Source organism: Tenebrio molitor, chromosome 4 (genome assembly GCF_963966145.1).
Source record: "Tenebrio molitor chromosome 4, icTenMoli1.1, whole genome shotgun sequence".
NCBI classification, from domain to species: domain Eukaryota; kingdom Metazoa; phylum Arthropoda; class Insecta; order Coleoptera; family Tenebrionidae; genus Tenebrio; species Tenebrio molitor.
The window spans coordinates 17032902-17057604 of record NC_091049.1 but is presented as its reverse complement, the minus strand read 5'-3'; the positions used below and the strand labels follow the sequence as shown (position 1 = coordinate 17057604).

The window sequence follows — 24703 nt, the reverse complement described above, 5'->3', positions numbered from 1 at the left end:
TAATTTTCTTCGGACATTTTTGCAATTTTTCTCAAAGTGAATTGTTTTATTTATGTTGTTTCCATAGCGACATGTAGGCCGACTGTATTTTTATTGACAATGAAGGAAATTTTACTTGTTCATTTTATAATTACAAATTTTCGGGTTGCACACAAAATGTTGTGTACACCTTGACTACGAAATCCTTTGACCACCTCGAGATTGTCTTGTCTCGGCCGCAAAGCGGCCTTGACGACAATTTTTCTCTCGGTTCGTCAAAGTACGATTTCGCATCCTTGATATACAAATAATTATTGTTCGCTCGATATTTCCTTAGGACATTATGTCATGAAACCGCAGCTTAGAAAAATCGGAAAGCTGTTCCACATGTTTCTGATTAATAATAAATTTCAACGTTATTAACTAAAACTGTGTGTACTGTTGTTCTTTTATTTTATAAATAAATCGAAAGGTACATAATACATCGAACGTTTAACACAAATAAAAATATAAATATAAATTATACAATGGTGGTTTCTATTCGCAGTTCACCACTGTCAACACTAAAACTTGAAATATCACAGGCAAAATAACCTAACAGAATCAACTAAAAACACTCAGTCGCGACTACTACTTCCCCACATTGACTTTTTTATGCATCTTCAAATGTCTCGTGAGATGCGCTTTATTCCTGGCGTTGTATGAACAAACCATGCACTTAAAAATCCCACCGTCCTCCTCTTTCACGTGTCTCAACTTGTGCGTGTTGAGAGCGTCCACCCACTTCGTCTTGAAAGGACATTCCTTACATCTATACTTGAAAGACTCTTCGCCGTCGTTATGTACCGAGATGTGTCTCGTCAGTTTCTTTTTCTTCGTGTGTTCGTAGAGACAATACGGACATTTGTAGGCTTTGTTGGCGTTCCGATGCGACAACATGTGACTCCTCAAGCATTTCTTCCGCGTCGTCTCGAACACACAAACCGTACACTTGTGAATTTTCCCGAACTCGTCGCCTGGAATCGGCGCCATGTGCTTGTTCAAACTGGACTTCCTCCTGGTCTCGAAAGGACAATACGTGCACTTGTACGTGTTGATTTCGTCCTTGCTCTTGTGACTCAAAGAGTGCTTGAATAGCGACCTCTTCTCTTTAGTCTTGTACGGACACTCCGTACATTTGTACTTGTAGAAATCTTCGGAAGTTTTATGCACCAACATGTGCGAGGTCAGACTGTAGCTCAACTTGGTTTGGTAACTGCACTCGGGACATTTGTATATCAATGCCTCGGAATTGTGGTTGTGGATGAGTAACATGTGTCTCTGCAGACCGTCTTTCCGTTTAGTTGCGAAATCGCATTCCGGACATTTGTGCATCTCCAACTGACTGCTATTTTTGTGTATTAAACTGTGTTTTCTCAGGTAATGTTTGCGTTTGGTTTCGTAGGAACAGTCGCTGCAATGGTAGATCGGCGTTTCGTCGCGGGACTTATGGAGGAGCGTATGTTCGGCTAGACTTTTCCTGTATTTCGACCTGAACGTGCAGTAGTTGCAAATGTACTTTTTTTCAGAGTCGCCGTATTTCAGTTTTCTTCGAGTGTTGTGTTTGTAGACGGGTTTTCGGTCGGGTGAATCGTCGCAGTCGTCCGGGTCTGGCCTATAAAATAAATAAGCTTTAAGGGGATGAAACAAGAAACAAGCCTGATACGCAGAGAAATAAGGGCTTTCGTGTTCTGGTTTTATATTGTGCAAACTTGGAAAGAACTATTAAATTATAAAAAATAAGGAACTTGGTTGTTTATAAACCAGAAACATCACATAAAACTGTTTATAATAACAATGCTAAAATATAGATATTAATTTATTATCCATCAGATATCGTTTATTTAGAGAATAAAAAGCAGAAACGAACCAGTAGCGAATTATACAGAATTATTCTCTACAACTTTTTGCTTCTTCAGTATTTTTGATTTGTCACTGGCTTAAGTGTTAAGTTTTTAGCACAACAGAATAGTAAGTATATTCTAACCGAGTAACAGACTGGATTTTCTCCACGACCAGAAAGTATGAATCAAAAACAATGAAATCTGAACAATTTTTGTTTATTTCAATTAAAACTTGTCACAAAACAATTAGGACGTCGCATTGATATCTGACACTGACAGTTTTGAAATCCATGGCAATCTATGTATTTCGTTGAACATAATTATGGAATATTCATTCAGTGACTTGTTATGGAATGAAAATACATGCAAAACATATAAGAAGCAAGTGTTTCAGAATAAATATTCCAATCCCAAGAGTGAGAATTTTTACTTTCTATTATTAAAAATGATTTCGGAATTATTACATTCACTAACGGTAGTGGAGAACACATTTGTGGATAGTAGTTTTGGCGCTACCCTTTTAATACCTAATCCTCATTTTTTATACAGATGTAAAAAAATAATTTTGCATATGCGAAGCAAAAATGTTTGTGTCCTTGTTTCCTCCATAATTCAGTGATCAACAAGAAAGCAAATCATTAGTGCTACCCCCTACCCCATCCTTTGTTTTATCGAAACCATTTTCTTAGCTTAATCGTACACATGTATGTATACTTGCTATACACAGTCGTTTTATTGGTTGCCTACCTGCTTTATCTTCAATTGTAAAACTCATTTTACCGTTTATTCTGGGATAATTGTTGCTTACAATTACAGGAAAAGTCCGTAAACTTTTGCCGAAATTGAAAACTGTTTCTCATGGTCAACATCAACACCGTTGCTTTAAAACTGACGTTTCTTTGACATTTTACCGAAAAATCTGCTTATCAGTGGCGTCGCGTTTGACAATAAACCTGGTAAATTACCTATTCTTACAAATGTAAAATGCTGGTCCTGTTTGTTTCTTAAATTTTCTCCATTATTCGACAATAATAATAAAATGCTCAATTATAGTTCCAACGTCTAAAATGTTGTAAATTTTCTTATTAGGTTTGTGTATAAAATCTTTTGACAGAAGTACCTAACTGACATTTTTATAATTTCAGAGTTATTGTTGTCAATATCAAAACAGCCCAATAAAATCTAATATTCGGTTTCCATGACGTAAACACACCTTTACCTTCCACTTTAGGTTAAGGTAGCTGCGACTTCCCAACGGATGTTGTAAATTTCTGGGGGATATTTACAACATCGGTGGCACGCACGGTTAATTTTCTCTTTTTACAGTTACTTTAAAATTAAAGTGTTGTTACGTTACTTTAATTTAGCGTAAAAATCATTAACATGTATTATTTTTCGGATAAATGTGTTTTTTTAATTTTTATTGATTAGTTAATATTCATAATCAAATACGGAAAACACAAATACCGGGTTGCCAGCTCTGTATGTCAAATGTGTTTACACATTCATCTATTGGAGTTCTAGATGAACATTTTTACCGTGGGCACGGACAGGTGCGATTAGGAGTTGTGAGGGTTACATTCTCGCGTGTCGCTTTTGTGTGTTACTCCCAAGCGCCGTATACCTCTCCTACGTGGACGTTAATAAACGTCAAAAAATTCTCTAGGGGAAACAAAATGTTTGTTTCCTTCAATGTTCATAACATGGAGTTGACACTTTATGAATGTACTATTGGGAGCACATAATTTCGGGCAGACTTCAAATTTGACTGATATAAGATGTGAAATAGGTTTTAGGTTCTAGACGTATTAATAACCTCATTTTATTACTCTCGTGTCAAAAATAAGTTACTCCCTAGAATTCGAACTTTTAGGGAAATAACGTTTTTCATGTTGTGTGTAACTAGAATTTTCAAAAGTTATTTTGAATGCCTAAGGTTGGTTACCTTGAATTGAGAGATTAAATTCAAATAAATATGCCGCCAGTAACCAAAATTGATTGTGAAACGAAAAATCATCTATGATTTAGCGAGAAATTAGTCATTTGCAACTGTTACAATTAATTTGCTGTCTTACATTTTTGGGATATCTTTTGTTTGTCACCAGAAACCACATAGCCTCGAACCTAACCATCAATCATCAATCCTGAAAAGTTGCAAGTGCTTTGGAAATCAATAACTAAAATGTAAAATAATTGTGACAGTTTATTTTGAAGTTCAGTCAAAATTAATTATTATGACAATTAGGTATGACAATAAAGCTTAGACTACAACGGGGTTTTTTTAAATGACAAATAAATTGCTGCCCGAAATTCCATGCTCCCAATAGTAAGTACCTACTATCGACTAGCAAAAAAACTGGTGATCTCCGTACGGTGATAGATTGTACGTTTTTAAATTCTAGTTCCAAAACATAAAGCAGTGAAAAATACTAAACTCTCCATCTCAACTGTTTTTGTTATGAAGAAAACCGTTGTATCCCTGCAGATTAATTCCCGCCATACGACTCTCGGGGTCTGTCTTCTGTCAAAAAACGTACTGTGGCGGACAATAAATTTAGGCCGGCAAATTTCTGACATTTCAAAAAAGTCAATGCAAGCGACCATTTATTGTCATTATGACTGATGTGTCAGTTTGTCAAACTGAAGATTTTCAAGCTGTTTGGCGTTTCCTTCGCCCTTTTCGTAACTTACAGATCATGACGCACTAGCATAACTGATTTGTAGTAGCACTTCTCTCTGGTGCACGCTTCTTTTCCCAATTTTAATTTTGATTATCGCTGTCACGATGACAATGACAAAAATCGTGAATGGGGTTAGTTGAACATAATGCCAGCTTCACATTTTGATGTCAAGCCAATGACAGGCCGGCCTAAATTTATTGTCCGCCATAGTACAATCTATCAGAGTCTTATAACTATTAACTACTAAGCTGCGTTCGTTTATATCATTTTTATGCTAATTTACGTAAATTGTTCGGATATTGGACGTCAGAGTCATTAGAGGAAGCTCGATTTGCTAGGAGTATTTCGACCGAGGATGTTGAGATTTTGGCGCCTGTCACAATAGTAGGGTTATCTGGTTATGTTTATGTGGTATGTGGAACAAGAGAGAAAAACAAGGGCATTTGCACAAGGTTTGCCGTTTGAGTGGTGGGAAACGATGTAGGAGGACGCCCTAAGGGTGTCTGGCCAGAAAAAAACGCGAAAATTCGACCGGGAGCTAAAGTGAACAATTACCTACCCTATTTTTCGTTCGTTTATTTCAGATTGATCTCCAATCAGCTGTTCAAGTCTATTAAATTTGTGCTCGCATCTCCGAGGTAGTCTACAATATTTACAAAGTCTACAATGTCAAACACTATTGTCAGTGTCAAAGTCTATAGCGCAACGTTTAAGAGACGGGATTTCGATACGGGCAATTGCTGCTGATGTTGGTACCGTTTTATTGGCCAAACAAAAAATTAAACCTATGCATACATAACCTTTATTAAAAAAGAGATGTTTACACAACTCAAATTTTTAATTTTTGGATCTGTTGTTCTGTTAGAGCTTGTGCCTACTGTCATGATCGATGACCTTGACAAAAGCTGCGCGAAGGCGGAGCCCAATTTTGATAAGTGAAACGTAAAAACGTCGGTCGTTTAGTTCAAATTTTCAGGGTGGCGGCAAATTTGCATTTTACACTGTTCAAGGATTTGGATTAGAATGTCCGACATTATCTAAGGACTTGTCGGCTTCTCGCCAAATAAATATCAACATAAATTAGCTCACAAATATGTAAAGCGTGACAAAATGGTACCAATGTTTTTAGTTCGAATAGTACAGACGCTTCGGTACGCATTTTGGTTTCTGCGTCATCGATCATGAGAGTTGGCACGAGCTCTACCTGTGTAAGAGTTTTTTTTTTTGGCCAGCGAAGGTACAGTCGATGGACAAATAAAACTGGGACAAAAATGACAATCATATAAGTCAAAATTTACAAATTTGCATCGTTTAAATACGGCTTTGTCACAAATAGGTTAACTTTCGTATGACATATTCTATAGATACTGACAAATATATTGACAATTCAATGGTCTGACTTACATAGATTAAATTTTAAGTGTCCCAGTTTTATTTGTCCACCGACCGTACTTCCAGTAGCCAGCAGTGAATTTTGGTTGTCATTCTTTGACGTAACGGAAGGTGCTCTTGTGTGAACCGGGCATTGACGATCAAAATTTATTGCTCGCCACTGTACAATGGCCGGCAATAAAAACTAGCCATCACTTTTCTGTCACATAAAAATCCTAATGTTATTAATGCTTTAATGACACTGACATTTAAATGATTGCTAACTTTTTTTGCCCGCCACTGTACTTAGTTGAGAATTCATGTTACTTTTTCAATGAATTCTATTTATCTTAAACATGCTGCTAATCTTTCCTTTGCACTGATTAATCGAAGAAAAGTTGTAAGTACTTTAAAAGTTACTTCATTTTCGTTCATGATCAATAAATTATTAAATTATGTCAAATTCCATTGAGAAAAATAAAAAAGAAAAAAATTTAAGCTGGAGTTTGGAGTATGTATGTACAGTCGGTTGCAAAAAAATCGAGTAGGTACCATCGCGGCCATCCAAAAATGAACGATAGCTTGCGAAAATTTTCGTATTTTTCGTTGGATTAAATCAGGCTGTATTCATTGGCGTTCGTGCAGCAGGCGTTACTATTTTAATAATAAAAAGTTGTAAGAAATATGTTTTAATAAAAATGAGGTTGAGAAGTAATTAATACATTATTAACGTGAAAGTAAACTTTAGTAAAGGAATCTTTCCAACACCTATTCGTATTGGCCTTGCAAGCCTGTTTTTTTGCCAACGCCTCTTTATATTGAAGATGCAAGTCTTATTGGCTTATTGCAATGTAATTCTCTCGCCACAGAAGCCAACGACCAATTTTCTTCTAGCTTTGCAATAGCCCTAGCTGTCTGAATCGGAGTGAGATGTGGCATTTAAAAAAAAATAGTTTCAATAATTTTTTTAACGCTAGTGTCAAACTTTGACATTTTAGGACGTCTATGATTTAAAGTAAAAATCAAACTATTAAAAAAAAACCTTCACTTTTGGATGGCCGCGATAGTACATCATAAAAATCAAGAGCACTGAATTTTCCTATTTTTAACACATGTAAATCACGCTTTTCTGACTTTTAGTGGCATGCTTTTTCAAATAGGTTATGTCTGACACAAAGAATGTCATTATGTCTGATGTAAGTAAGAAATGAAAAGTTTGGACCTTTTGCTTGTCTCGGTAACATCAAAATTGACAACAAGAAGGATGAATTAAACTATAGAAAATTTGATGTAGGTACTCGAATTTTTTGCAACCGACTGTACTCGCAATTTTACACACCCTCTGCGTAGGAAAGCTATCAAAATATTAGACATTGAAGGTGTTTACAATGCAATGCACCGTACCGAAAACATTAAGGTAGGAATCGTTTTCCTATAATTTGGAAAAGCTTACTTTGTAGATATTGCGATTTGAATCTGAAAAGACTCGCGGGGGCAAGATGGGATGTTAACTGTAATAAGAAAAAGAAAATGAAAATAGGAATGCACAAGAAACCAGCTAAACGTGCTAGTACCCAGCAATACATCTTCCGGCGATTGCGAAAAGGAAAATGAAGAACCACGGTTTTGGTGATGGATGTGTAAGTTGTCAGATCTGTGGTAAATGCGTCTGTTATTCTTGGGCCAGAGTAAAAGACGTTGATGGATAAAGCTAGAGATGTCTATTTTCGAAATCTAACCTACAGTTGAATTAAAAAAAAAAAACCGACCGGAAAACATCGTCATTCGTAGAACCTTTATATTATAATGTCTGAACTGGCAAATCTGCAGCATTTTCGTTTTTCACAGCTGGCTTGATCATTAACGAACCATTGTCATGTGTCATTATGAAATTGTAATTTTGAATTTTAATGCGTGGCTAAAATAGTCGATGTTTTCAGTTTTCATTTACCAATTCTTTACTGGTTTATCGCTCCGCCTTCGCGCAGATATTTCCAAGGTCAAAACCCATGAGAGATTGAAAGACCTCTACCTACCCAGAATACCGCCACACCGCTACAGCACAGCTAGCGAACCGCTTCAACGCTTCGGCTGCGACAGTCTGTTGACACGAGTTCGTAACATAACGCTTACACTATCAAATATTAGAAATATCCAGTAAACTAAATTGGGCTAAAATTAGTAAGTATATTAAAGAGAGTTGGCTCCATCCTGGTTCCTAGGGGCGTTTTTCGATTGATAATTCAGATAATTGGCTGCACTTTTATTGTCAAAATTGTCGTTATCTCCGTTTAAATAAAATTGCTAGTTAACAAAATGTTTCTGGAGTGAAAATGAAATATAAATATTAGTTATACACCAGAAAGTTGTTTGGAAAATGATAATTACAAATTGTATTTTGATCGAACAGGTTTAACTGACATACATATTAAGCATAACAGACCAGACATTATTATTTTAAATAAACAACAAAAGCAAGCATATCTTTTAGATATAGCTGTTCCAAATTCACATAATATAACACAGACATATAACACAAAAATTAATAAATATTTAGAGTTCTCCGTTGCTATGAGAAATCTTTGGTGTTTAGAAAAAATTTCGATTTTACCACTTATAATTTCAGCAACGGGAATAGTACCGCAATCTATTTTTAAAAATTTAAAAATTCTGGATTTAGGTAACACATTGGTAGTTGAAATTCAAAAAGGTGTATTATTATACTCATGTCACATCGTAAGGAAGTTCCTTAACATTGACACAGAACATAATAAAACACAACAAAGTCAAAATGTGGAGGCGAGACGCCGGTAATTATGTTGATTAGCACTGCACTATTACTTGATAGTAATATCCGTAATAGTGTATGTACTCCGGCAAAATTGCCGTGCCGCCGGATGGTGGATGGTTCAGAGAGTTGTTAACTACACTGAACTCCAAAATTAACGCATCACTTGAATTTTTACGGTTTTTTTGAAGAGTTTTACTTTAAAGCGAAAAATTGTTATACACACTGAAAATAGAGGAGAAACATAGATAATGCTACAAATGTAATTAAAATTTTCAGTCACTGTTTACCAAAATGAGCAAAAATATTGTTTTAAATTTGCTTGAATTACCTTCACAAATTTTGTGAAAATCAGGTTGCCAACTCAAATTTAATTCTCAAACACTCTCCTAGGAACCACGATCGAGCCTACTTTCTCTTATATGCCATTCTAGATCGGTGTTTCCAAATTAATGGCCGCCAGTGTAACAAGAAAAAAATATGTATATGAATCTATAAAATAATCATTTTTTTTTAGTTCTATTATGGCATAACTCAGTATTGAATTTTTTAATTAAGTATTGAAAGTTAAATATTAATTTATAAATGTCAATTCAAGTCAAATCATTTGATTTCACGATCAAATAATGATCAAATCAAATTATTTGACTAGGATTGACATTTATTTGACTGCTGGCGGTTATGCGAAAACGTCAAATATAGATATGGCAACTTCGAATGACATAGATCCTAGAGTAAACAGCTGTCAGCTGTGTAAAACAAAAGACAGTTAAAACAACACATGTAAATCGAATAAGTAAGGAATAAATGTAAACCATTCTACCACCGATCGTTGCATTTAGGATATCGGCGAAGTTTCAAAAAACATGCGGTGTAATGCATATAATTTACCATTAGATAATAAAGTGTCAGCGGCAAGATAAAAATAGGAGTAGGCAGTATACAGGCTGGTCCCCAAATAACCTGCCAAAAAAATTCTGGGTCATTAGATGGTTCTAACAAGTCCGGAAAACCCCTTGTTGTTAGGTCCAAAATAATTGGGATAAATTAACCTCTATCCACCCACATTCGACGCTGCTGTCCACAAAAATACCTACCTAGCCAGGAATTAATTGTTGGTGTTTGTAAGGATGACAGTATCTAAGCAACCATACCTGAATCTTTTGTGACAAATCTGACAAATTGAATCAAATTAATGACATTTATTGAAAACGCTGTACGCTGTGTGCGTTAATTCACCAGGTTACTTAGGTACAAAAGCCGATTTTGTAGCCTGAGATAAATGAATAATAAATAAAGTGGTGTTCCTCAAAGTGTAAATAAATGTGGAGCTAGTGTGTGCAAAATTTTCATAAACAGAATTCAGCATTTCTGGGTTATTACGAATCTAGTTCGCAGCGTCTGCTATGCGTTCCCGGAGTTGATCTTTTGTATTTATTTCAACTTCGTACACCACATTTTTCGTGTGGCCCCAAGCATTAAAATCCAAAGGGGTTAACTTGAGGATCGGGGTCGCCATCGTATAGGAACCAGTCAGAACCAGCCTCACATAAGCTCCACAAAAGTATGTACAACGGAAGGGACTGCTTCAGGAAAATGCTCGCCGTATGTCGCCTTACCGCTCTTGAATTACCACGTACTTCGCCATAGAGCAAATGCAAATCGGCGTATTCTTCTTTTATGAGCTTCATAACTTTTTGTAGGATTCGCCAATTTAAAATTAAACTTGACAAATGTCATAGGTGTTACAGGTACCGTTGCTAAAGAAATTGCAGCCAAGCAACCAGAATTACCTCTTAAAACCCGATTAACTCATTGGTGTACGGCAAATTTTGACCAAATTTTCAATTATTTTGATCTCGAAAACGAAGACTTATTAGAAAAAAAAATTGTATATGAGTTCTACACATCGTCACCTACGGGGTCATTATAAATTATTGTACCATAGTAGGCGGCTGTGCGCTATGCTTTAGGTGCGCCGCTACGCCCACTAGTTGTTACAAACATTTATAATGACCCCGTATCACTGGATTTCTTTTGGCAGGTTATATCGGGACCACCTGTATTAATATTATTCAATGAGCGGTTAATTTTGTGTCACGAGGCGCAGGCGAGTGGCGTAATTCATCCGAGCGAGTAATAGCGAATATCCGCGAGTGGAATACTATACTTTTTCTACGACTATGAAGAGAAATTGATAAATAAGTTTCATTATTAGACAAATTGAAAATGACGTTTTAAAATTATTACTTTGTATACTTGATACGATTGCATTAAAATTTGCGATTGGACTTCATAAACTAGTTGCTATGAAATTTGGAGTGGGTTTTGAAATTACCGTGGCTGTTATAAACAAAGTCACAAAGTGTTATCTGATTAATATATTTGGTGTGACTTTACACCCCCCAAAGTGTAGGATGGATCGAATTATACGGGATCGGGGATCTTCATTTGTACCCCATAATCTCCGAACTGACAAAAACAATATATTTCAAATTTCTCCACGCTGGACTAATTCACTTGTATTAAGCAACTTCCTTAGGAAAGAGAACATGGCAACATAATGTCCATTGCGCCAGAGTGGAAACTTTAGCCTTGCAATCACGAAAGAAAGGCGAGGGTGGAGAGTAGTCTGGATAGTTGCGAAGTTTGGAGAACTGCAAGGTTTTACTGGTTGCATCTTCTCCTTTTACGAATAAATTCCTACATATCTTTTGACTATCTTGCCGGCAGATGCAAATATTTTCATGAAATCCTTTAAAACTTCTTCTGTTTTAAAATCCACTATGTCTGGGAAACTTTTTTTGTTTAGCCTCATGACAAAAAAATGCTTGCCTGATCCACCTAAACAATAAAATATCCTCATATCAAATTCACTGTGGAAACTGAACTGGACAACACTTTCCTTTCTTGATATTTTGATGACTTATTTACCTGATAGTCTTCTAAGACACTGTAAAGTGTAAACTAATCTGCATTGACCAAAAAACCTTCTTCATGTCATCTCCCATCATCATCTGAGACAAAAATGATCCCAAGTGATTCATGGTGCAGTGGCCATTTCACAAACTCCCAGTCTTCAAAACCAACTGAACTCTGTGTATCCAAGGTTACTTATAACAACAGTTATAACAATGGACTGTAGTAACTGTACACAATTTAGAATGTTTCATCAAAATCTCCACCCTCACCCTTTTGCATTTCGTATTCCCCAATAGTTCTTAAATCTGAATCCAGGTAAACTCAAAACTGTATCAGAAGAGCATCTGGTGTACTGGACACATTGAGTCATTGTTCTTGTCTCCTTCCTGAAGAAGTTTGTTACTATAGAAGTGAAACCTTTCTGGCAAATCAAGAGTAACACAGATCACACCTGAAAACCTATCAAATAATAGATCATAACATTCATAACAATTGTTATTTGAAAAATTTGTCAGTCTTGAACAAAATTTAAAATAGTCTTTTAAAATCTGTAATGATCCAACTCCAGAATAATGTATTTTTTGTAAAAATATTCAAAACTGTAATGCATTTATTTTCCGAATCATTTACAGGAAAACAGAGTTAGTTTTCATCAATAAATATTTTTTGAATAACTATCATCAGACAACTCATTCTACTGCACCGTATATCGGGTTGCCTATATCAATATTTTTTTGTTATAAATAAAGTAAACAAATTAACTTTTAATTCCAATTACAACTTTCTGCAATAAAATAGATCATAAATTAAATTCAAAACAGGTTCTACTACCTATAACATATTGAAAAACAAAACTTACAACACAGAGATTCTTCAGGACATAACTTTTTTTTCTGAACTCACTTTTCAATCTTTCCTTCAATATGTGAAAAACTGCCCTTTTCAGGTTTTACATCTTCATTTTCACTCCTATTGGTGTCACTCTCCAAATCCATACCTCCCGAAAGCTTCAAGTCCTTAACATCCCCCTCATCGCTTTGTTCGTCCTCCTGCTCTTGGATTGACATTGTGTGTTTATCTGTAGTGTCAATTTGTGAACATTTGTATGAATAATAGAAATCTTCAAGATACAATCTACGTCTTTGGCCATTATTAATTCTGTTTAATAACTCACTGGCACTACTGGGTTTCGTTGACATTTCACTTGCGGTTCCAAAAATTATTCCAGAGAGTGACGACACTTATTTTATGCTTCTAATTGCGACAAAATATGGAAATCATCTGGACTATTTCGTTTTAAAAAATTATCTGACAATGTAAATAAACACCACAACCTTTAATTTTGATATATTTGACATTTCGTTTGAAACGAGGATGTGATTGAAGTTCCGGCGTAAGGTAACGCGGTTAAAAACCTTTCAAGAATTTAAAGATAAATTAATTTGGAACTTTAACTATTTGCAAACTTATTTAAAAAAAAGCCATAACCTAGCCAAACAAGTAAACAAAAACTAAATAAGTTAATTTGCTACATTTTTGCAGTAAATAACCTAATATTTTTGTGAGGTTATGTTTTCTATTTTTATTATTTATTTACGTTTTATTTGAATTTCTTTACGTGTTTCGTCTTAAATTCTAACATTTTATATAAGTAGGTATAACAAAAAAACTTCTGTGTTTAGATTATCTGAGGTTGAACTACCTGTATTGCTGGTTCTCTATAGACATCTTTATAATTAAAAAAAAAAATGTAATTTAATTTGAATCCGATCATTCTCATTCATTCTAAAAATACCAAATTCTCTAGATAGAGGTTGTAATGATTTAAGACACACTCCTTTCCGCCAAATATTCGAACCTGCGCAAAACTGATACAAGTGTGGTGGTCGTCTTCATCGAAGCGAAGGGCACTACGTTGTGTTTTTCTCTTTGGCGGAAAAGGTTCGGAATGAGGATGAGGGTTCCAGTTGGAAGAGTACCGCAAATAAAACACATGAGAGACGAATGCAAAATACCTTTTATTGAAAAATGCCTTTCATTTCCGACGAAGAAATGAAACGAATCCAAAATAAAAACGGGAATTAAGTTTAACGAATTAAAGTAAATTTACTAGCTGGGGCCATTGCAAACCCAGCCAACAATATTAATGTGGTAACAGTTAAAAATGAATCGAAACGAGTAAATGACAACAAAAAAATTCAAGTTGAAGTCTGCAAAAAAAAAAAAAACAAGTAGGTACCTAACCAAATTACAATGCAGTTATCAATCAGACAGGGACGGATAAAAACCCTCTTCAAAACCGTATCCCAGGTATTATTCTTTTATTTTATTTTACAACTCGATTAATGCCAAACCTATACTTAATTAGTAAATACGCGGTCAAGGTACGCCAACAGGAGCTTAAGAGCTGGAGCTAACAAACTCTCGGCCGCGAGGGGACTCAGAAGAATAATCTGAAGCGTCTGAGATCAAGCGATTTTTTAGATACTCGTGTTAACGCGCGTCGGACTACGTTTACCGACCAATATCGAGTGATAGAAGCGTCTCGGGATTGTACGATGAGCATGCCAGGGTCGCATGAGCAAGACCTAGATCCGCCTTCCCCAACCAACCGTTTACCGAAAAACCACGAGGTCTAGAACTACCGCGGGGCTTCACATCAACATCCCAGTATAAAGCAAGGCTTAGATCTGCCTCCGCTAACGCTAACCGTTGACCCCACGTTACTTTACTGGCTAACCCCACGACTTCCTGAATGTCACCTAGCCCCCAGAGGGTCGTATAGTGGCGGCCGGGGAAAATGAGAATGACTTAAATCACTCTGGGATGTATTGAAATAAAACTGTAATGGTTATCATTATAAAGATTTACGATAGCCAAATTTTTGCCTGTCACCACCTGCAAACAAAACCCTTCTTAAATCATTCCTTCTAAGAACACAGGTATTCAAAGAAATCGGTCCCTGTCGTAAATCTTTATAATGATAACCATTACAGATTTATTTAAGTCATTCCCATTTTCCCCGGCCGCCACTATACCTACAACATTCTAACTCTGACTCATCCGAAACCTCGCGACACATTGAAAACCGAGTTTAATTCAACAAAACAAAGATTACAATATCACAAATGTAAGTAGCAACATAAGTAACGACACCTTCTTTCCGTGACTACGAATGTTACAATCGCGATTCGCGAGCTGGGCTAAACAAAATGGCGGGTAAAGTGCCGCTAGAAAATGGTGGCAAAAAATGGACGCACGTGAGTCAGCCGATGACTAGGTACTAATTTGCGAATTTAACTAATTGCCTAAAAATTGCACCTCCCGGGAGAAACTTAAGGGATAAGACTTAAAATTAACAACTGGGTGCTTCTCGAGAGAAATAACATGCAACAAAATAATATCTACAAACATACCCTCTACCACGTGGTCCTGGTACAAAAAAAAGGATAACGAACGCGGGTTAATTTACCCTGTGTGGATTAAAACGTCTATAGTTCTTCACGGAGACACAAAATATCTACACGGGACGGTAGTGGGATTCATTCACCGTTCAAATCATAGTTTAAAAAAAATCGATCGCTCTCCGCAGGGTGGGAAATTTTAGAAAGTTCCAACAATAACTAACTACCCTTGCCCGCCTTGCCGCCCGCACGAGTCAGGACCCCTTCACTCCCGCTCTTCTTTCCGCTCTCCCCAGGCTTGTCAACTCCGTCCCCCAGTTCCTAGCCTATCCGGTAGTACTTTTGTTTTTGGCGCCATTGTAGGGGTACCGGGAATTTAAATTTAAACTGTGTCACTACAAGGTACTTGGGGAAACACAAAACATAGACAAAACAATTCACTTTCACCGATAAGAAAAATATATTAATTGATTAATCAGTAATTAGGTACTTACTCGTAACTAGGCATAAAGAACATGACAAAAAAATAACAAATTAAGAAATTAAACAATATAAAATAGATAATAAAGAAATACCAAAATTTTAAATTTAATGATTATATCGTCTTGTTACTCTACTTTGCAATTTTTCTAAAGTCTTTGAAACTGTGCTCCACAATTTTATTTTAAACCACACTAGACTGTTCATATCTTATATACAGCAACTTGTGCTGTTTTGTGCAATACGTCAGTGAGTCCTTTTATATGAAATGTCAAATAGATACCTACTATCTACACAGACCTGACCTGACCTGACTTGCGAAAAGCCTTTGACACACCACTATCTTCTGCTAAGAAAATTAAATGATTTCGGACTCGCATTTATATTATTATTCTACCCTTACCTTATACACAGAAAGCAAGTTGTTTCTTGGAGAGGTTGTGATTCGCGGAAGATTTGTGCTACCTCTGGCGTACCCCAGGGCTCAATCTTAGAACCGCTGTTGTTTCTTCTTTTTATAAACGAAATTACCGAGCTTCTAAAGTCGACGTGTGTACTCTATGGAGATGATCTGAAATTGTTTCGAAGAATAAGCTCGTATGATGACTGTCAAATACTCTAAACCGATTTAGAAATGATTTGTTCATGGAGTTTTGAAAATAGGCTGTCTCTTAATGCTGGTAAATGTAACGCTGTAACTTTTGCATTAACACGTAATATGTATATACCTACATTAACGATAATGTTACTGGTGAATGAGTTCTTCAGCGGTGTACCTCAGTTAAAGATCTAGATGTAATCTTCGAGAACAAACTATCCTTTGCAGAACACTACAGTAATCTGACAACTGCTCCTTCTAAGTCCCTGGGTTTCATCATTCGTTGCAGTCGTGATTTCAGAGAATAAGAAACAATTTGAAAATTGTATACTTACCTCATTTGTGTGTTCCAAGCTTGAGTTTTCATGTGTAATACGGTCACCGGGATACAATATTCATGGAGCAAACTTGGAAAAAATTCAGCCACGCTTTTAAACATTCTTGCATCTTAGGGCAGGATACAATTTTTATCCTGAGCGTGGTTTTCCTCAAGACAAGAGAGAGACTTTTGAAATTATCTCTGCACTTTTTGTACAAATTAAATAATAATCAAACTGAATGCAGTATATTACTGGAGAAGCTGCTGTTTCATATTCCTCGCCCAAACAGTGAGACCATCCATGTTTTTATTTAAATGTAGCCAGGACTAACGTGAAACTGTTTTTACCGCTTCATAATATAGTCACAATTATAATCTTCTCCGCCACAAATTTGATTTATTTAACAGAAACGTTTAGAAAATAAAGAGAATTACGAGTTCATACAATTAATCACCATGGGACATGCATTTTAATACTGTTTACAACTTCAATTTATTCTGATATTTTAGTCCCGATTTGATCTGTAGGGACTTGTTAATAATAAAAAAAATGTACATACAGGCCCTTTCACAGGGAAAATGAGGAAACGCGAGAAAGCATTAGGATGTGTAATTTTAAAGAACATAAAATCTAGCTTGGAAGGTATTGGAGAAATGACAATTTAAAGTTAACCAATCGGAAGCCCGCGCCCTCCAGGTGTGTGTGCCATATTTTTACGTTACTAGGTTTTAATAAAATGGCAAATCTTTTAAAAAAATAGGTTGGCGGCCGGACCTTTTGAAAAATGTCAGTGTCAAATTAAATTTGACAAGTCAATGTATAATTTGCACATAATAATCATGTATTCAGCCAATGATTATAATTTTTGGGGAATGTGGACGTAACGCCAGGAAAGCAGCGAGGGTCTTTTTTGAACGTTTTCCTAACAGAAATCACCCTGATCACAAGGTAATACTGAGAACGATGGCAAGGATGCAAGAGACAGGTCAAGTTCTACCAAATCGAAAGGATTGTGGTGGCCCTCTGATGATCGCGCGAACAGTTGAGAATGAGGAAGCTATTCTAAATGTTGTTGAAGAAGATGATACCGGAAGCATTGGAGAAATTGCGCGCCCATTGGGTATTTCTAGTAGTACGGTATACAGAGTTTTGAAAAATAATCGACAGCATTTGAACCATTACATTCATGTACACTATCTACAGCCTGCTAGAAGGGAGTTCTGCAAGAGATGTTGGAACCAAATTTTGTTTCGCGGATTTTATTTTCGGATGAATCAAATTTTGGCAGGCAAGGGTGTTACAACGCTCATAATTGGCATATTTGGGCAGATGAAAATCCAAGAGCAATTTTTCCAAGGGCCTTTTGAGAGCGATTTTCAGTCAAATTTGTGGGCTGGTTTGTTGGGGGATTGCATGGTACCTATGTCAACAGAATCAATTAATTTAGATAATTTAATCCTTCCTCTTTAGGTTGGAACGTTTGAGTTTCCTAGACACTTAACTGGAAACATTTATGCAGAATTTTTAAATATGGAATTTCCACATTTACTGGATGATATAGCTAGTCTTTCGTGTTCACAATTGATTTCACCACGATGGGGCACCACCCCATTTTAGTCGGCAAGCGCGCGAAATTTTGGACCAACAATATCCTGACCGTTGGATACGACGAGGTGGTCCACGACATTGGCCTCCACGGTCTCCAGATTTAAATCCTCTTGATTTATTTCTTTGGGGACATGTGAAAAATTTTGTCTACAGGCAGTCTATTAACACAGAGGAGCTCGAATCGAAGAAGTCTTTACTGCAGTTACCCCACAAATGATTATGGATTCTAAAGTGAACGATTTAAGAAGTGCGCGATTATGCTTACAAATAAATGGTGCACTTTTTGAGCATCTGCTCTAATTTTTGTTTTTTGTTTTTTTAGATATTGGGTAGTATGCATAAGAAAAAGCATTTGCTTATACTATATATTTATCTTTTTCTATCTAATAGAGCCCATGTATTTCTATCTCTCACTAATACAAGTAAAAGCATTTGCTAATGGTTTATGCATATGACCCACTGTTATTATAATTTTATGAACTGCAATAAAATTGGTCCTTTTCAGAAACGTCAATTGTTGCTTTAATTTTAAAGAATTGAAATGTCAGCAATTTTTTTTGTTTAAAACAGGTCTGTACTCTGTACGATCTGCATATGATCACCGATGCGCTGTAACATCTCGGGAGACTTTACTAACCTAATTGGTTTTGAATGAATTTTGAACCAATCATTTTTTTTTATCTCGGATAAAAATTCGCTTCCTCTTGCCAGTGATTAAAAATTTTCTTTCCTTTTGTCACATTTGACAGTTCATTTCATAATTTAATAAAAATGACTTCTTCCTCTTCGTTGATAAATAATAAGATATTGTCGTTGTTTGTTGTTTTTTTTTTTCTGGAAATAATCTCAATAAATATAACTCGACCTTGTTTTTCTCGATCGGATATTTTTTTTTTCACTACTCGTCTTAGAAGGCGTCATTATTGACTCTCGAACTGAACCCAGAAGTAGAATTTCTCTCCTACTAGTTAATAATAACAGCCGTCACCTAGCAACGAAAGATTTTCTTTGATTTCATTGGTTAACGTAGACAGACGATTTTCAATTTTCATAGCAACCGTTGAAAAATGAGAACTCGGATCGTCGCATCGGACAAAATAGTTTAATTAATAATTATTATTAGAAAGGGTTTTAACGTATCTAGTAGTGAAAAAAATAATATATACACCACGGTAGAGAAGACAATTTTAAGCCTCGCTTCTTTATTTCCCTCGAAGCTTCGCTTCTCGGGGAATAAACTACCTAGGCTTAAAAAAATGTCTTCTCTACCTTGGTGTATAATTACTATTATTTCACAAAAACTTTTTGGTGATAGTGATAAATTTACGAATTTGAATTGGACATTTTTCTTCTGATTAGAGCTCGACAGCGTAGCTGGAGGGCTTTAATTTTTGAAGGAAAATGTCCAATTCAATGAGTAAATTTATCAAACACAAAAAGTTTGAGTAGATAAATGATAGTTAAATAACTATAATAATACGAGCGGGCTAAATGAATGTTTAACGAGTGATGCGTTTAACGAGCGATGCGTTTAACAGTGCGAGCGGCGAAGCCGCAAGCGTGTTAACATCGCAAGTTAAACGTTCATTTAGCCCGAGAGTAAAATACAACTGTTTATCCAATTTTACACTAATAAACCTCTCAAATTTGAGTGTATTTTTTTTTAAATCAAGTCCAAAGCTGTGTCACTAATCACCTATGATTGTCGAGTCGCTGAGTGTGATTTTTTGTTATCATGGGTTTATTGACACGAGAAAAAAAAGTCGGTGTGACAGTGAATTATTTTATCCATTATTTCATTAATGTCATCGGAGACCGACTTATCGCGGAATCAGGGGATTCAAAATCTAAGAAATTTCTTTTTGAGAGGATTTCCCTTGCCATTCAACGTGGAAACGCTGCAAGCATTCGGGGCACTTTTCCAGATTCCGCATTATTATCGGAAATTTTCGCATTGTAAATTAAAAATGTTATTTTATGTTAAATTTTAATAAATAATTTTATCCAATATTACTCCTAATAAAATTAGGTCTTTACGGCGTATCAGTGTGTAGAAGGTGAAAATCTAGAAAATAGATGATACAATTATGGACAATTGCTTCCCAATACCTGTAATGTATTTATAATTATTGTTTAATAAATTTTTATTTATTTTCTTTGACATTTACTTGACATTTTTAAACCGCTAGCGAAATAAAAAAAATTAAACCGCTATGCTAGAGCAATTAAAATTTTATTCGATTATTCATTAAACTAGTGCTTTTATCCCTTGTATCTAAGTATTTAAACATGGCTTTATAAGGTAAAATTGGATTAAAAAAAAAATCCGATTAAAAAACAAGGTCTTGTTATATTATTGTCAATTAACTCATTAGCGTACAGCAAATTTTAACCAAAATTTCAATTATTTCTATCTCGAAAACGAAAAGACTTTAGAAACATTTTTTGTGTATGAGTTCTACTTATTGTCACCTATTACTGGATTTATTTTGGCAGGTTATATCGGGACCAACCTGTATTTTCTTATCAAATCTGAATTTTTTTTTATTCCGAGTTCATAAAAGTCACTCTAATATTTATTTTCAAAAAGTATTTGAGAAAGAGAAATGATAAATTTAAGGAACCGTTTAGAATACCTATTAATGCTGAGTTTGTAAATTTGAAGTTACTGCCAATGCAACATTTATATGGGCCAACGCCAGTTAAAGTTAACTCTAGGTTAAGGATGAACTGGAGTAACAATCTCAGCAAAAAGTTGCGGAATTCTTATAATGCTATGAAACGTTTATTACGAGAAATCAATATTTGAAAAAATAGTTTTTAATTTTTGGAAACGAATTGTAATGAGTAGGGCCCGGATTTTAGGCAAAATGGACTATTTTTATTTTTTAAGGCACATGTATGAAACTTGTCTATAAATGATTTCTGGCTTAATTAGAGTAATTAGAGCCATATTTGATTCTGCCTATTCGGCCTAAAATGCCCTTTAAATACCTATTTTACCTTTTAACTGCCTGAACATGCCTAAAATGACCAAAAATCAATTTCATTTTTGCGGTTTTTTCCCAATTTTCGAATTCTGGGAAGTTTACGGTATTGAAAATGTAAAAGTGGTACCTCAATAAAATTTACAATGCTTTATGATTTTAAAATTTAAGGAGATGTAATTACTGAAATGTACAAAGTGCAGTACAATACAGGAATTACTTTTTCGCTTTTACGGTTGGGACCATGATGTCAGCGGTAAATACTCCGACAATACCTAAGTACCACAAACCATTAGACTGGACTGGCATAAATTACAGAGTTTATCTGTTTGCCTCTGTTCGAAGGGGTGCAGGTATACGCGGTCTAATGTTTTCTGATACTTAGGTATTGTTAGAAGCTTTAACGTTTATAAAATGGTCCTTGCCATAAAAACGAAAATTAAAATCCCGAAGTGAAACAATAAGAGAAACCTTAAGGGTGTCATTTTCTAAAAATTTAAGAAATATAAAATTAACCATCTCCTCTGAAATTTGGTGGGAGACGTAAATATAAGCATTACAAATTTGTCATTTCTCGTTTACTTTATCTCCGTGCAGTGGTCGTGTTTCTTGTGAACCTGTTTAAAGTGAACATAATGCCGAAACAAAAAATTAGTTTACGCGAAAAAATATTACAGTGGACAAGCAAGAAAGATTTATATGAAATAAAATCAACCCGAGAAATGTTTTGTAAAGCTTGTGGTAAACTGGTAAGTTAAGCATAATTAAAAATATGTCATTTTATATTTTTTACTTATTTGAAAATTTTATTTTTTGTAGTTTATATGCGAAAAAAAATGTCACTTGCAACAGCATGAGCAAACGGCCATCCATAAAGAGAACATTATGACACCGCTTCGGCAAACGTTGCTGACACAGAACTTGGAGGAATCGGCAAATAGTACATTCAATATGGAACTTTGTAACGTCTTTTTAGCTGCCAATATACCATGGCACAAACTACAAAATCCTGCGTTTCAGAATTTTCTGACAAAATATTGTGGTAGAAAAATTCCGGATGAGTCTACTTTACGGAAAAATGATTTACCAAAATGCTACAAAGATGTATGAACATACTATCTTTTAATATTTAATTTAAAATTATTTTCACTTTTAGACTATTGACCGCATTCGGAATGAGCTGGATCCTTTTAACATATGGGTTTCAGTTGACGAAACAACAGATGCACTTGGGCGATATGTGGCGAATTGTCTGGTTGGGAAACTTTCAGAAGATGAACCTGGAAAATCTTATCTTTTGGCGTCTAAACAATTAGAAAGAACAAATCATGAGACAATAGCTAGATTCGTAAATCAATCTTTAGGTAAGGGTTTTTCACTTTTTTAAATTTATTTTGATTTAAAATTTCTATGCGTAGAAATCTTGTGGAGTACCAGAGTTGTTGATGAAAAGTTTCTTTTGTTTGTAACGGATGGAGCACCATATATGATAAAATCTGGTAGACACCTTAAGGTGTTTTATCCAAAAATTGTGCATGTCACATGCTTAGCGCATGCTTTAAATCTAGTGGCTGAAAAAATTCGCTATCAATATGAAGATGTGGATAATTTAATTTCGAACGTGAAAAAAATTTTCGTTAAGGCACCTTTGAGAGTTGAAATGTACAAAGAAAAACTAAAAGAAATGCCACTGCCTCCACAGCCAATTTTAACACGATGGGGAACATGGCTTCAGGCTGCTATGTTTTACAGCGAACACTTTGATTCCATTAAAGAAGTAAGTATATAAAAGATAAGCAAATTAATTGATTGTTAAACTGTTTTTAACTACTCACAGGTTGTCATGTCCTTTGATGGAAGTTCTGCTGTTGCTATTCAAAAAGCACAGTCTATAATGAAGAAACCCGGAATAAAAAACCAATTAATTTATGTTCGCAGTAATTTTAAAATAATCTGCGAAAGTATTACTCAATTGGAAAAAAATGGGTTACCTTTAACCGATTCAATCAAAATTGTTGAAAACGTATTTACCTCCCTAAAAAAATCTCCAGGCCCTGTAGCAGCAGTAGCATAAAAAAAAACTTGAAGATGTTACTGAAAAAAATCCTGGATACAAATTTCTTCTAGAATTGGCAAGAATTTTTAGAGGTGAAGATGTGCCGGAACATGACACCAAAATGGAAGAAATTTATTACAAATTTGCGCCCATTACCTCTTGCGAGGTAGAAAGAAGTTTTTCAAAATATAAGTCCATTTTGGTGGATAACCGACAATGTTTTAAAGTAGAAAATTTAGAGCAATATCTTGTATGCAATGTAAATACGTAACAATGTAAATAACTAACAAACTTGTAGTATTGTATATTAATTAATAAAAAATAATTAGTAAATATCTTGTTGTGTGTACCTACTTAAAACTTTAAAAACACATTTTTTAATTTAATTAACCACAACTTTAAGGACCTAGTATGGCTTATTTTCAGTTTTTAAGGGACTATTTGCAGTAGTTTAAGGGACTATTTTAGGCACCTATTTCCGACTTTTTAATTGCCTAAAATCCGGGCCCTAGTAATGAGTTGCAAGTAAATTTTGTGTTTATTTTCTTGATATTTAGATAATTACTTACATGTGATTTTTTCTTTTGACTAAGACTGTACTTGAAAGTAAACAAAAGCACACTGAATTTCAATTTTCATTGATTTCTGTTAAAGTTCTTAACGTAACTGCAGTAAAACGTGCGATATGAGTGTAATGTTGCATACCGACGTCAATTATATGCATTTTGTTCACTTTTATTGAAATTAAAACAGATACATAACCTCAAAAACCGTGTTTTTCCACATGTAATTAGCGATTACAAGGAAAATCCTTGACCAACTTTTTTTGTAAATTCATTAGAAAATTCTACGATATCGATACTTTATGTGTGAAAAATTTAAGAAAAATTGGCCTTTTTGAAATATGTTTTTTATCAATTTTTATGCGACCATTGCTCCATTTCTCATAAGAACACGTGTAAAATATCCCGAAATTTTATAAGGTAATAACTTTAAAATTCCTCGACCAATTTTTTTTAAATTTGGCACAGTACTTTAGAATGGATGAAAGGACTATTGTACCAATTTTAAGCAAATTTCGGATTTTGCAATGTTACTCCAGTTCATCCTTAAAATGTTTCGTTACTTTAGTTACCTATTGTTATAAGTTATAACATTGTTTTTGTATATTTTAACCTACAGTTAACTTTAACTGGCGTTGATGAATCCGGCCCTATGTAAAGTAAATTCACGGTGGATTGACTAGATTTCAAGCTCAAATAATAATTTTTTGGCTGTGCGATTATGTCTTAAAATAGTGACATGCAAGGCCAAATAATTTTATTTTTTGGCTATGTGATTATGGGCCGCTTGCACCAACGTGACTTAAATTTAACTACAGTTAAAAAAGTACGAAAACATTGTTACGAGTATAACAATAGGTAACTAAAGTAACGAAGCATTTTAACCTACAGTTAACTTTAACTGGCGTTGGTGCAACCAGCCCTAAGGCCCAGTTGTACCACCATGGTTCAACTCAAGTTCAATTTTGAACGATGTTCAGCGCTGTTTTGACGTTGTACGAAAGCGGTTTACTTAATTGTGAACTTGAGTTTAACTTGAAGATTTGGTGAACGGTCGTTCGAG

At 35.0% G+C, this 24703-nt stretch overlaps 2 protein-coding genes across 10 annotated transcripts; one reads left to right on the top strand and one right to left on the bottom strand.

Annotated features, from left to right (window-relative positions):
* Nucleotides 1-415: 415 nt before the first annotated feature.
* On the bottom strand, nucleotides 416-13185 carry LOC138128274 (putative zinc finger protein 66). Of its 9 annotated transcripts, none has more exons than XR_011158581.1 (4): nucleotides 12484-13184; nucleotides 11637-12083; nucleotides 5103-11546; nucleotides 1493-1633 (listed from the first exon to the last, which is right to left on the bottom strand). XR_011158581.1 is itself a non-coding variant. In XM_069044465.1 (3 exons), exons 1-3 carry the CDS (start codon nucleotides 12821-12823, stop codon nucleotides 610-612), a joined length of 1266 nt encoding a protein of 421 aa, XP_068900566.1. In that variant the 5' UTR covers nucleotides 12824-13097; the 3' UTR covers nucleotides 416-609. The 9 variants fall into 9 exon arrangements, 3 of the variants coding, with proteins under 3 accessions (XP_068900566.1, XP_068900567.1, XP_068900565.1); XR_011158580.1 differs by having other exon boundaries at nucleotides 5103-7425; nucleotides 7489-12083; nucleotides 12484-13183; XM_069044465.1 differs by lacking the exons at nucleotides 5103-11546; nucleotides 11637-12083 and having other exon boundaries at nucleotides 416-1633; nucleotides 12528-12744; nucleotides 12799-13097.
* Nucleotides 13186-20871: 7686 nt separating this feature from the next.
* Nucleotides 20872-23410, top strand: LOC138129347 (uncharacterized). Its single transcript, XM_069045640.1, has 4 exons — nucleotides 20872-22125; nucleotides 22178-22385; nucleotides 22440-22798; nucleotides 22859-23410. The coding sequence occupies exons 1-4, from the start codon at nucleotides 21907-21909 to the stop codon at nucleotides 23093-23095; spliced, it is 1023 nt and encodes a 340-aa protein (XP_068901741.1). The 5' UTR covers nucleotides 20872-21906; the 3' UTR covers nucleotides 23096-23410.
* The last annotated feature ends 1293 nt before the right edge of the window (nucleotides 23411-24703 follow it).

Coding starts and splice junctions, on each gene's coding strand:
- LOC138128274 (XM_069044464.1), bottom strand. CDS start 12,823: ATGTCAACGAAACCCAGTAGTGCCAGTGAGTTATTAAACAGAATTAAT. Junction 1,634..12,527: donor ATTGAAGGAAAGATTGAAAA/GTGAGTTCAGAA, acceptor TTTATTTTATAG/GCCAGACCCGGACGACTGCG.
- LOC138129347 (XM_069045640.1), top strand. CDS start 21,907: ATGACACCGCTTCGGCAAACGTTGCTGACACAGAACTTGGAGGAATCG. Junction 22,126..22,177: donor TACCAAAATGCTACAAAGAT/GTATGAACATAC, acceptor TTTCACTTTTAG/ACTATTGACCGCATTCGGAA. Junction 22,386..22,439: donor ATTCGTAAATCAATCTTTAG/GTAAGGGTTTTT, acceptor TTCTATGCGTAG/AAATCTTGTGGAGTACCAGA.